The sequence below is a fragment of the Meleagris gallopavo genome, chromosome 2 (genome assembly GCF_905368555.1).
Source record: "Meleagris gallopavo chromosome 2, MGAL_WU_HG_1.1, whole genome shotgun sequence".
Taxonomy (NCBI): Eukaryota; Metazoa; Chordata; class Aves; order Galliformes; family Phasianidae; genus Meleagris; species Meleagris gallopavo.
The window spans coordinates 31,366,402-31,379,185 of NC_139405.1; the positions used below are offsets into that span (position 1 = coordinate 31,366,402).

Below are 12,784 nucleotides of genomic sequence, written 5' to 3' on the forward strand. Positions count from 1 at the left end.
ACAAGCAACAGGCCAAACTCCTTCATTGCATCCCTAAGCCACACATGCCTCATTTACAGTGGGGCTCTTTGGTCACCCCAGTAACAGCATAGACAGTCTGAAGCAAAGAGCAGCAAGCAAGAGCTGAATAAATATCAGTTATTTCTCACATATGACTTGTGGGGATCTGCAGGAATGTTAGATCTTGGCCTTTTTACTTTCAAAATTTGCTGTCTTTGGTGCATGGAAAGGCACTGAAGCTTTTAGGAGGTCAGCTAAATGAAGAAATATTGTTCATTAAAACAAAATTTTTATTGGTTGCGCTTGCTTTGGGCATGATGCACTGGCCAGCCTCCTGGGCTGATGTTATGCTAGATACCGTGACAACTTGTAGTAAGAATGCCTGCCCAGGGGAGCTTAGCAAACACGTCCTTTGAAGTGGATGAAACAAGAGAGAGTTGGGTGGGCAGGAAAAGGAAAAGGAGGGTAGGAAATATGGTATGAAGCACACGGCTCCATCAGCCTTGTGGAACAACCTTTTATAGTCTTAGTGATGAAAGCTGTGTAGGCCGTTTTCGTCAACTATTGCAGTAAAAAAAAACTGGACCAAAATATTGGTATTTTGTGTTACTCTGACCTGAGTAAGGCACAGAGGTACTTCAAACTCATTGCATTCCCCCTGTGTGATGTGTGCGCGTGTCAAGCAGACAGTGGCTTAGGCAAGGCAGCATCCCACCTTCTAAGCATCACAGAAAGGTATTGGAGATTGTTTTAGGGCATTTTTCTCCATGCAAATGTTTGATTGCATTATTTAACATAATAGGAGGACCTCCTCTAGCATTATCCCTATTGAAAATGCTCCCAGGTGTGCCAGGGGCATTCACAAGAATGTATAAATGCTTCTCTCCAAATGCCAGAAGTGCCTCCTTGTAGCAATACTGCTGCTGCACAGCTGTGCTCCCAGGTGAGAAGAGTTGTTGAGTGCCAGTGAATGTTTTGAGCCATTCAACTGCTGCACAGTTTGTTCTCGTCGTAATGGGCAGAGCCTCACACCACGCTGTTGACCTTGGCCTAGGGAAGCTTCAGAGGAGGCTTTGTCTTGGATTCAATGACCAAAGCCCCTGTCAAGGGCCAGATAGAACTGGTGGCTATGAGTCCCGTCTCCATCCCAAGCCTGCTGTGTGACCACCAGCCAGTCACCCTGGTGTTCTGAGGCTCATTCTCTCTTTATTAAGCTGGAGAAGGCAGCACTTGTGCTGCACAATGCCACCCTTTATCTCTCTGGATGTACTGTATTTGTCATCGTATAAACTTTATCAGGACAAAGAAGCTGTCCTGCCTATCCACGATACAGAATCACAGAATCACCAAGGTTGGAAAAGACCTGCAAGATCATCCAGTCCAACCATCCATGTATCACCAATAGCACTCACTAAGCCATGTCCCTCAACACAAAATTCAGCTGTTCCTTGAACACCTCCAGGGTCGGTGACTCCACCACCTCCCTGGGCAGCCCATTCCAGTGCTTGACCACTCTTTCAGAGAAGTAGTATTTCCTAATGTCCAGCCTAAATCTCCCCTGGCGCAGCTTAAAGCCATTTCCTGTCCTATCTAGTGTTCTATCACTAGTTACATGAGAGAAGAGGCCGACCCCAGCTCACTACAACCTCCCTTCAGGTAGTTATAGAGAGCAATAAGGTCTCCCCTGAGCCTCCTCAGCCAAAGAGGCCAAAGTACAGCCAAAGAGGGCCAGGTGTTACTGCAGAGGATGCACTGAGCAAGCTCTATACAATTCAGAAATGCCGAATCACACTGCAGGGGCTGCCAAGTTTGCTTTGCCTTCAGGGTCAATTTAGTATCGTGGCAGAGATGCCCCCGCCGGCTCCTGCAGTGGCACGGGGCTGCGGCAGCCTGCCGGCTGCTCCTGCTCGTAGCCGATCCTCAGCTGCCACCTGCTGAGCGCACAGACAAAGGCAACAGAATGCTCTGCGTGGGTATGTGGGCTCCTCTTGAGGGGACCGAAAGCCATTGCGGAGCGCCAAACTCGCCGTCACTAGCCAAGGGGAGATGGCACACACAGTGCCACGAGGTTTGTCCATGAAAACCTGCCCTTGTTTTCGGGTGCCAAGGTAGGAACTGCCTGAAATAGTGGTGAAGAATTCAGCAGACAAAAAAATGCAAAGTGGTAGAAGGAAACAGCTCAAGGAAACCCTGTAGAAAGAGGAGCTCGGCAGGAGAACCTGAAATCATACAGAAACCACTGCAGCATTAGCTGCAGGAATTAAATTCCTCTTTTGAAACTAAATCCAATAGCTACACGATGTAAATCTAACTCAGTTCAAGCACAATGCACCCACACCTTAGTGGGGTGAACTTTCAGGCATCATAATGCCAACAAACCTGTTGCTGATTTTAGGCACTTTCCTGTTCAACAGGCTGCTGTGCTTCTTGCAAAATATGCCTCAGATACCTGTGCTTAAAACAGAGATGGTACCGATCTGCACAGACCAAAACTCCTAAGCAGGGCTGCTTTGCCATGTATTTATATGCTGCCTACTGAAATAGGGTCTCCTCGCCATTTATGATGTCACAAGTGTAGTGCACAGTGAAAAGAAGAATGCTCCAACTTATTTATGGCTGCCAGGTATGTCTTACATTTAAAATAGTGATTGGGGAAAAAATACAGAAAACGGGGAAAAAAAAAAAAAAGAAAAAAAAAGAAAAAGAGGCTGTAGCTGTACCTACCAAACCTCTAATGCCATCTGCTGAGGAAACACTGGAAATGAAGTCTTCAGCTGGCTACTTCTTGCACTATTCTTGATATTGATGTCTTGTAAAATTTCCACTGCATGAATACATTGAAAGGGTTTTAAGAAACTCAGGAGAGCAACTGCGAGCATAAGAAATAGAGTGTGCTATTACAGGTTCAAATGATAGAACTTCATTTTCAGTGCTACTCCAGACACTAAGTCCTTGTAATTAATAAATGCTATTCAGCTTTAATTTTCTCTTTCTTTGCACCTAAGATAGGCGCCTAGAAAATTATCCTAAATTATATTTGCTTTGTTCATTTGCAAAGGGGAGATTATAAGGAGCACTCCTTAAAGGCACTCAGTAATAGAGGAAAAAAGCCTTCTTCTCCAAGAAGCTCCCATATGAAGCAAGTGCCTACAAACCTGAATAGAGCACTGTCCCTTAGTGATTGAACCTTAAGCTGTTCTATATCAGCATAAATGTGCTGATATCTGAGCAGTTACTGTGTATGGCAAAAGAAGGGAGGAGGTCGTTGGCTAGGATAGCACTGAACAGGGGCACAGTATGGGAACAAAACAGACAAACAAAAAACCAAATTGTTAATTCTGTAGATTTACATAAAAGTAAATAGATCTCTAAGGTAGGGGCTTTTCATTTCAAGATACAGCATAGAAATGTAGAACAAAAATATTAATACAATATTAAGGTGAATCTCAGAATGCAGCAGCATCTGTTTTAACACACACATGGAAAGTGTTCAGAGTAAAAGGAAAAAGATAATAGATCTCTCAAAGTATTTTAGCTATCAAGATACTAGGTTTCCTTAAAATATTCAGCTCACAGGGATGGAAGCAAAACATATATTTGAATTACATTTACAGAAAGGAAAATAAACAAGCTGTTTGTGTTGTTTTTGCATTTCCTTACTGAAAGGGGAAAAAAAGCACTTGGAACATTCAGGACCCTTCTTGTTTAGATGTCTGAAACAAAGGACAATAGAAGGCATCAACAGTTCAGCAAACAAAGGCTGTCAGTCCACCACTGCCGACTTCATGACAAATCAGAGCCCCAATGAGATTTTACGTGCCACTAAAACACGCCACATCATAAACAGCAAAGAAAACACAACCGGTGTAACAAATGAAAACAGTTGAGACTGACAACCTCAAATAGGCAGACCTGACCTATTGCTCCTCTGATGGAAATAGCACAGTAACTTTGAGGATACGTGATGATGTAATTCATTGAAAAAATAGAAAACTTTAGTGAGACTCGTAGCACTTGCATAACAAAAGAAACAACAAAGCATATATTTAAATAGTTGATACATTTTTGTTAGTAATGATTTTGCAACCAGTTGGACATTTCCTTTATACTGGTCACTATCTGGGGAAAATGGTCTTCCTATACTTGCCTGTATGTTATGCTGTTGAGGACACACAGTAACAGTACAAGTACATGAAAAATTGCTAGGGTGGCATATGGGAACTGTTGAATCATGGCCTGAGCCACTGATTGAGCACCTGGGGGAAGGACCCGGTCAGCCCTGGGAGCACAGGTGAAGGCAATTCAGCTGTGTGAATGGAAGGAGTGGAGCCTGGCTGCACCTCTCCTAGACCTCATTTAAGGGGTGACTGCCACTGGGGAAGGATCTCATCCTGGAGGTCCCTCCTTGGTGAGGCTTTTCCTCTGTGAACCTAGAATCTTCTGATATGGGTGAGCAATCTTCTTCTCTTATAGCACCTTCCTATTGTGCTGGTTCTTCTGCTGTCACATCCTTTGTTGTAATGCCTTTACCATTGCACTGATCTGTCTAATTGCTATAGGTGGGTTTAGCCAAGGAAAGTAGAATAAATTGAATGTTTTTTCATCTTTATTTCTGGAAAGGTTATTGAACACTTGGGGTAACTGAACCATAACTATACCAAGTAACTTTCTAGAGTCATTGGGAAGTACAAAGTTGTTCCCTAAATCCTTCACCTGAACTATACTTCTTAAGTGACTGCAGTCATAAATATTCATATACACCACTACACCTTGAGCCTCTTGTTGTATTGTATTTTTATAATACAGCTGGTGTGGCAAAATAAGCATTTCCGGGAATGTTTACTCCTGGAATACACTGAAAAACTGAACACAAGAAAGAATGTAAAAAAAAAAAAAGTGTATGAATGCATTAAGTGCATTAAATAAAATGTGTACTCAAATGTAGTTCAAACTACATGCACAGTTCCTTCTGCATTGCCTAGTAATACCTTATTTCCAAAATATAGAGAAGTTGGATTTTCTAAGTGTGATAAAGCTGTTCTTGAATACAGTTATAGTAGAAAAGCCCAATGCTTTGAGCCAGTGATAATCTGAACGAACAGACACAGGAAAATGATTGTCAGTGTCTTGCTTTCCACAGAATGTTCAGTTCTTTAGTCAGCTGTTCTTCAACACTGATTTGGAAACTTTGAGGAAAGCAACTCAAATTTGGTATTTTAAACTTGCATTACAAACTTTGATATCTGTAGCTGACTAACAGAAAACTTTGTTTTGCTTTAAACGTGTCTTTTATGCTTTCTTTTAACAAACTGACAAATTTGCTTTGTTTGTTTGATATGAATAGAAATTTTACTGGAAGAAAGGTTATTTAAACAAACAAATCCCAAACATGCTTGCAGCACACAGCTGCCGAGAAGCCAGTAAGAAATGTATGTACTCACATGATCTTGGTACAACAGCTGGCTCTTTCCTCTATTTATTATTGAAGTTCTCTGCAAACTTTGTTCCAAATGCTTGTTACTGCCGTGATTCAGAAAGAGAAGCAAATACAACTAAACAAATTGATGAATTGGATCAAATAGCAAAGGGAGAAGTGGGAGGTAAAAGTCACTTGTATATGACCTTATAGAAATGTGCACAAACTTTATTTGAATTCAGGGAGTTCTATGGATGCAAATGGCAATACTAATATATGGTAAAAGCAGAGTTATAATCCAGCCTTTCATTAGGAGTTGACTTGAGAAATGTGGCTTGCATTTCTAAAAGACTAATTCTTCATGTTTAGCACTATAATTTCACTTAACATTTTTAAAATGCATCTTTTCTGGTGTTTGAGGACTGCTCAGCAGAAGGCTGTCACACAACTGTTTTTTGTTTTTTGTTTTTTTTTTTTAAATCAGATAGCTTTTTATTCTATCTGCTTTTTATATGCTATATGAAGCAGGCAATGTGATACTCTGTGTTTAGGTCCCTTGCAACATAGGTGCAAAGTTGCAGTTTTTGCTTTAGACACAGCTGACATAATCTCTGCATTGTTACACCTCCTGTACGTGCACAGCATGATCTAGAAAGTGAGTTATAATGGAGACAATCCCACTGCAAGGCTGATAGAAATGGTAAAAGCTGCGCACAAAAGAACAGTATACACTACATACATTAGAGATACATTGCATTTCTATTCGTGTTCGCATGATTTCCAGGTGATGAGTTTTATTTGTACAGACTTCTGTTTAAAGAGTCTTTAAGATAGCTTAGAAGCAAAAATACTCCTAATTTAGGGCCAGGCTGAAAAAAGAGATCACTATGTATGTAAGCAGCCAGCACTACTTGGTTCTGTCCTGTATTGTAATGCTGAGAACAACTAAAATTGGATAGTTAGCTGGAGGGCAAATGGATAGATGCAAAATGTGCTGACTTAACACACATAGCCATGGGAGGAGGGACTGGTGCCCATAGACTATAAGGCTAAAAACAAAACTGAAGGACTTGTATTTATCTTTTTTTAATGATAGCTAAAAGAATTAAGAGTACACTCACTACCTATGGATCTACAATTAGAGTAGTCTATGGCATACTCCACCAATTCCTTTGAGGTAAGGAGTATCAGTTACTTTACATTCGCAGTTTTGTGATGTGCTAGGTCCAGCTGCATTGAAGTCTAGGTGCTGTTGAAGAGTAAAGTTAATGTTAACAGTTGATGAACCTAATTGCATTTGCACCCAGGTTAGAAATGTTGTTTTTCCTGACTTCTGGCACAATTTATGGACAGGCCTTCTCAGCTGTTTTACAAATGAATTGAATATGTTGGGAACAACAGCTGCACTCCTCCCCTCTTGCCTTCAGTCTTACTTTTCAAAAGAAGACTGATCTTGTTCACCCATCCACTGCATATACAGTTAAGCACTTTGTTTACCATGCCCTCACAATTCTCATCAAAATCAGCCTTTGGTACTTTGCCCTCTGCCAACCTCGCTGTCAACCGTGGTTTTACCTGCACAAATAGTCGTGTAGGACTAGGGACAGATTGTGTTTAAATAGCTTAGATAAGAAGCGGTTAAAGTGATGGCTGCTCTGTATCTGGCAAATTCTTAAGATATGGGAGAATGGTATATTGCCACACATACTGCTGCCCAGAACAATCTCTTTGCAACTGCAGAACTACATGAGACCTCAAAGAGCTTTGAATGTGTGCATGGTACCGAGATGGTCACTTTTGAAGACAGTTATTCCATTTCAGCTCTGACTTAAATCAAAATTTCATATTCATACAGTTACATTTGATAAGTCTATTTGAGTCCATCATCCAGATATGATTATAATCTACAGAGAAGAGTAAGATATTTGGAGGATATAAGTAATAGCAGAGTAGCTGTTCTATGTAGATCAGCTGACCTGTGCTCTTGAAGTCCCTATCTGAACTGACTGGAAGAGGTTCTGATGGTAATCCCACATTGTATATATCTATACTGGGTGATAGGAAACCATGCCATAAATCGCTTGTCTTAATGCAGAATATAGAACACAAGCATGTGTATAAATCTTAAGACGTTATCTGGTAGCAGAGGAAGCATGTTGTATTTAGGCTCCTACAATTTGGTTATCCAAACTCATGCTGTAACTCCTGGGAAATCTGACAATATTTATTCTGCTCAGATAATAGATTTTCTTCCTTAGATTTTTAGTGTTAGTTGTTTTAAAGCAGTTACAGTGCTTCCAAGGTCTGTCTTGTCTACCACTGATGCTCTTCTGATGAGTAAGCTGTTCTATCAATGGATGGGGGAAGAATGAAACTGGGAGAAAATAAAACACGAAAAACTATTCATAAAATGCATTATTTTTAAAAAAAAAATTAAGCATATAGTATTTTTATTATTTATTTTTATTTATTTTTAGTTCATTTTCTAATAAGGGAAATGTCTATGACAGATCGAACTACTTGCCTAGTTCAAAACCATGTTATTGGTATTTCCACACAACAAGAGCTTCACAGGAAAAGACAAATGGAACAGGTTCAGGGTATCTAATGCACAGGAAGCTATCCATTGTCTTTGTTTCAGGAAGTCATAGAATATCCTGAGTATGAAGAGACCTGCAAAGATCTCAGTCCACCACCTGGCTCCAGACAACACTATCCAAAATCCAAGCCCTAGTCTGAGAGCGTTGTCCAAACATTCCTTCAACTCCAGCAGCTCAGGGCTGTGCCCACTGCCCTGGGCAGCCCGATCCAGTGCCGACCACCCTCTGGTGCAAAACCTGTCCCCAGCTGCCCCTTCCCTGACACAGCTCCAAGCCGTTCCCTCGGGCCCTGTCACAACTGCAAAGAGCAGAGTTCAGTGCTGCCCCTCTGCCCAGCTGCCATCAGGCTTGTGAAAAGTAGTTGCAAACACTTTCCTGAAATCCAAAGAGATTATACCTTGGTAAACAAGGTGGGTAATCTTGTCATAAAAGGAGATTAAATTTGTTGAGTCACTTTGAACTCTAATTTTGTGCTGAAGTTCTTCAAGCACATAAAGAATCCCTATTTCTGATGCATTACTATGCACCTTTACACCTTACACATACAAAGCCACCCCCAACAAGAATGGAGATGCAGTGATGTGCAGGGCCTGTGGTACTTTGTAGGGCCAAATGCTTTTTTGACAATTCCTAACCACAGTTAGGAATTCAGTGTGGTCTACACAGTCAGGCCAAGAAGTTTTAAAAATACAGAACTATTGCTTCAGCCTTTGAAATTATGAGAACTACACATATTCAACATATCAGGGGTCACAGATTTTGAAGCCAATTCTATTAAAAAGTGACAGAGTGCAAAACAAGGTTTTATAAACAAAATACTTTTATTAGACTAGTACATGGGTTGTCTTGAATACAGCTGGCATTATAATGTTGTTACAGTTCATTTAATCTAAAGTCAGCGTTACTGAAGATTAACCTCAGGAGATATTTATCTGAGAAAATGTGATTAAAAATAAATAATTTTTTTCTCTTTTTTTATTTAGTGTGTTTTGGTAGTATAATTTAAATTAGACAACTTACCTAATAGAGCATATCACTAAGCAAAGCCAGAATTTAACTGGAACTGAATACTGACTATTTTATTCATCTGTTTTCACTTTTGATTTGAAAATGATTCCACCATTACATTTGTTTTTCCATTTTCATTAATAGAACTATTTTTCACTTGGTTTTCTGTAACAGCTCCATCAAGGAAAACCATCTTGAGTATGTAGATATTCCAGATACCTAATCCAGTTTTTTTGGGTAACTGCTTCTAAGAAGATGCCCAATGGAAAAATATCTTGTCTCTTTTCTTCTTGTTTTATAGCAGCATCATAATAGCATTGCCCTAACTGGAAGCTGGTAGTCAAATCCAGCCTGGTACAGTACTCACAATGGAAAAGTATATTTAAGTGTGACCTCTACAGATCACACTATCCCCTGAGTGTTCAGTTACAGCATTTTTCTTTCATAGATCATAAATATAAGAAAATAACTGGCTAAAACCAAGTGCAAAACAAGGAACAGACTCTTATAAAACAAGAGACCTTTTAAACAACGAGCAGGCTCAGTATCCTATTTCAGAATGATGCAAAAGCAAGAGAATACAAGCTTCAACTTACATTAAAAAATGGTAATCTGGTAAATAAATATCCTTCAAGCCCACAGACAGAACTGTGAATTACTACTATTTATTATTTTACATCACAGCTGGGTGAGAAACATCATTCTGATACAAGTTCTGTCAGCCTGATGCCATGCAAGCAGTGCAGTTAAATTGCATCTACTCTGGGATACTGTTGTAAACAAAGTTGTTTTCCTTCAGTATAGTTAAAACATTACTTCAGCTAAGTTATCTTTCCAGGGATCCATCTAACCTTTTGGATACGTTTCTACTTTTAAATAATATTCCTGGTGGGCTCAATGACCTTCACTATTTTTCTCTCAGTCATTCATTTTAAGGAATGTCATTAGCAATTTTTTGCTCATAAGCTCATACAACAGTGACTGTTTTCATACTCTCTCAAAGGCAAAATAAAATCTTAATTTAGGCTTCTTACTCCAGTAACAAAGGTATGTCCAGTCAGTCCCACTGGCTCATATTACACATGGCAATTCACTTGTGGCTTATGCCTGTTTCCTTATAGGTACAAGCAGAGCCTGCATCTGTACTCAGTCATCCTAGCATCTCAAAGGTCTTGGCTAGATGACATTAAGAACGTGGATGGTTCCATCATTTTTAAGAATTAATTTGATGAAAGAGATTCAAGCTTGAATTAACATGTCAATCTATTTCAGTGTTGGAGAAACTTAGTTTCAGGGAAATTATACTCATTGCCAAGTAATTTAATGCAGATTAACACCCTCCTCTAAACAGAATCCATGACACTATGTGAACCTTTCTTAATTGTATCAATTTAAATTCATGTAAACAAAGATACATTTCTTCTATACATTTCTTATGTACATTCACCCAAAATTCTTACTTCTTTTGTATTAAGTATATGAAGTACAGCAAATTTAAATTAAGATAATAATCTGGGAAAGAGAAATCTTTGTGTTTCAGGGGGTCATCTCCGTAACATCTAGTTTCGAGTGTTCCACCAAATGCACATACACATTAAGAAATTGTGCACAGCACTGTAATTGTACATGTATGACACCATTTTCCAAGTTTTCCATTTTCATGGAAAAGTGTCACGAAAGCCATTTACAAACAACTAACTAACACCTTCTCCAGAGTAAACCACATGAGATGCAAGTGGAAATGGGAGTAAGGAGGGATTGTATGGCAGTGCTAATCAAACAGTTAAAAAAAAGCACTGATCCTGCAGCTAAATCTGAGTGGTCATATACCTGAGCAAGACCAAAAACAGTTTCTCCAATGAGTCTGATCAAAATTCCCTATAAAATCAGACAGAACAATAATATGAGCTGCCAAAGAAGTTACGGTACAGTAAGATGATCATTGAAAATATCCCTGTAATATCAGTTATGTTCCAACAAAAATCATCATATGATTTACAAGCACACTGCTTATTTGCAGCACCAAGATGATACAAAGTAAAAACTTATCCATTGAGTTCCTCTGATAAATGGTCCCCCGTGCAAATGCTAATCTGTATGTACACTGAAGTACTTTTGGCAACAGGTACAGATTCCATAAAAGTCACTGCAAAGACTGAAAAAATTGCTAAAACTTGAAAAGGGATCAGAGAAAATCACTTCCTACTGGTTTGCTACATAATAAGTTCTATCAATAAATTCTGATCTCAGGAATAGCAAAATTCACATCAGTTTCTGAGATAAGCTGAAGATGGACTGTGAGTCTGCAAATTGCACAACACCTTCTTGCTTTCATGTTTTTTATGTGCTGCAGACAAGGTTTGAACTGAACTTCTGCTGAACTTACAGGTCAGCAAGGCAAATAACCGCCACTGAACGATCAAAACATTCTGATTTTCTTTTCCAGCATAGAAACAAGGGACTTCCATCAGAGACAAACACGTTTTAGCCAGTCTGTCAAAGTAATTTTCAGATACAGGCAATTATTTTAAGCTAACTGCACTTGCATCTTTTATATGAATCCAATACTCTGTTTTTACCCCGCTTCCACTGACAACCTCGCTCCTTCTTGCCTACCCGCTGCTGAAGAAAAACAAAACGTACACGAGTTGAAAACCCTAGGGTCAGATTTTTATCAGGAGCACGGCCAACAGCTCCCTGCCGCGCCGCAGCCCTCAGCGTGCCTCGGTCCCGCCCGCCGCACGGTCAGTCCCTAACTTGGCGTTCACTTTGTGCTCTATCTTCTGCAGCACCGCCGGCAGATCGAGAACGGACGAAATGACGTAATGAGGCACCGGGGAGGCATTGGCCGGGGCCGCCATCGACTTGTTTAACCAGACGGTCGCTCTCAGGCCGGCGTTCAGCCCTCCCTGGATGTCTGTGTCGAGAGAGTCCCCCACCATGACGCACTCCGCCGGCTGCACGCCCAGGAGGTCGCAGCAGTAGTGAAAGATGGACGGCGCGGGCTTCTCCTCCTTCTGCTCGCCTCCCACCACGATGGCGTCGAAGTAGGGCTGGCAGGCGCACGCCTCGATCTTCTCGCGCTGCGTCTGCCGGTCGCCGTTGGTGAGGAGCAGCAGGCGGACGGCCTTGCGCAGCTCGGTCAGCATGCCCCGCGTGTCCTCGGCCAGCGTCAGGTGCCGCAGCCGGGTGGCCTTCCACAAGAAGTAGCACTCCGCGGCCAGGCTGCGGTTGGCCTCGCCGCCGATGGTCTCCTGGATCGCCTCCTCCCAGTGCGAGATCCGCAGCTCGGTGATGCACGTCTTGGCGGGGTCGTGGCACTCCTTGAGGAGCTTCGCCTGCACCTTGTCGCAGATCCCGCGGGCGTCTCCCTCCCCGCAGTGGTGCTTGGAGCGGAGGGCGTTCACCACCTGCAACGCACAGAGCAAAGTCCGTCCGGACACCGCCGCCCTGCTTTGCCTTGCCCTGCCCCGCCCGCTCGCGGCCGCCCCCGCATACCTCCTCGATGGCGCGGCGCCCGGCCGCCGCCGTATCCACCAGAGTGTTGTCTAGGTCGAAGAAGACCGCCTTGACGCCGTGCACCCCCATGGCGACGCCTCTCCGCCCCGCGCCCGAGGGCCGCAGCCGGGAGCGCTCCGCCCGCCGCCGCAGCGCGCAAAGCCGTGCGTGGCACGGAGCGGCGGAAGCCACCGAACCCTGTGCCCGCCCCGGCGCTGGGCGGGGCGAAGGGAGTCGCGTAGAGCAGCCCCAGGGGCGGGAC

The 12,784-nt window shown here is 42.1% G+C and overlaps 1 protein-coding gene across 1 annotated transcript; it reads right to left on the bottom strand.

Moving 5' to 3' along the window:
* Window positions 1-8,818: 8,818 nt before the first annotated feature.
* Window positions 8,819-12,751, bottom strand: NANP (N-acetylneuraminic acid phosphatase). The gene is made up of 2 exons (XM_085219551.1): window positions 12,523-12,751; window positions 8,819-12,434 (listed from the first exon to the last, which is right to left on the bottom strand). Exons 1-2 carry the CDS (start codon window positions 12,610-12,612, stop codon window positions 11,739-11,741), a joined length of 786 nt encoding a protein of 261 aa, XP_085075677.1. The 5' UTR covers window positions 12,613-12,751; the 3' UTR covers window positions 8,819-11,738.
* Window positions 12,752-12,784: the final 33 nt, after the last annotated feature.

Bases quoted from the DNA above. Each gene is read 5' to 3' on its own strand.
- NANP (XM_085219551.1), bottom strand. From the start codon at position 12,612: ATGGGGGTGCACGGCGTCAAGGCGGTCTTCTTCGACCTAGACAACACT. The intron at 12,435-12,522 runs GTATGCGGGGGC...TGTGCGTTGCAG, and splicing joins GGCGCCGCGCCATCGAGGAG to GTGGTGAACGCCCTCCGCTC.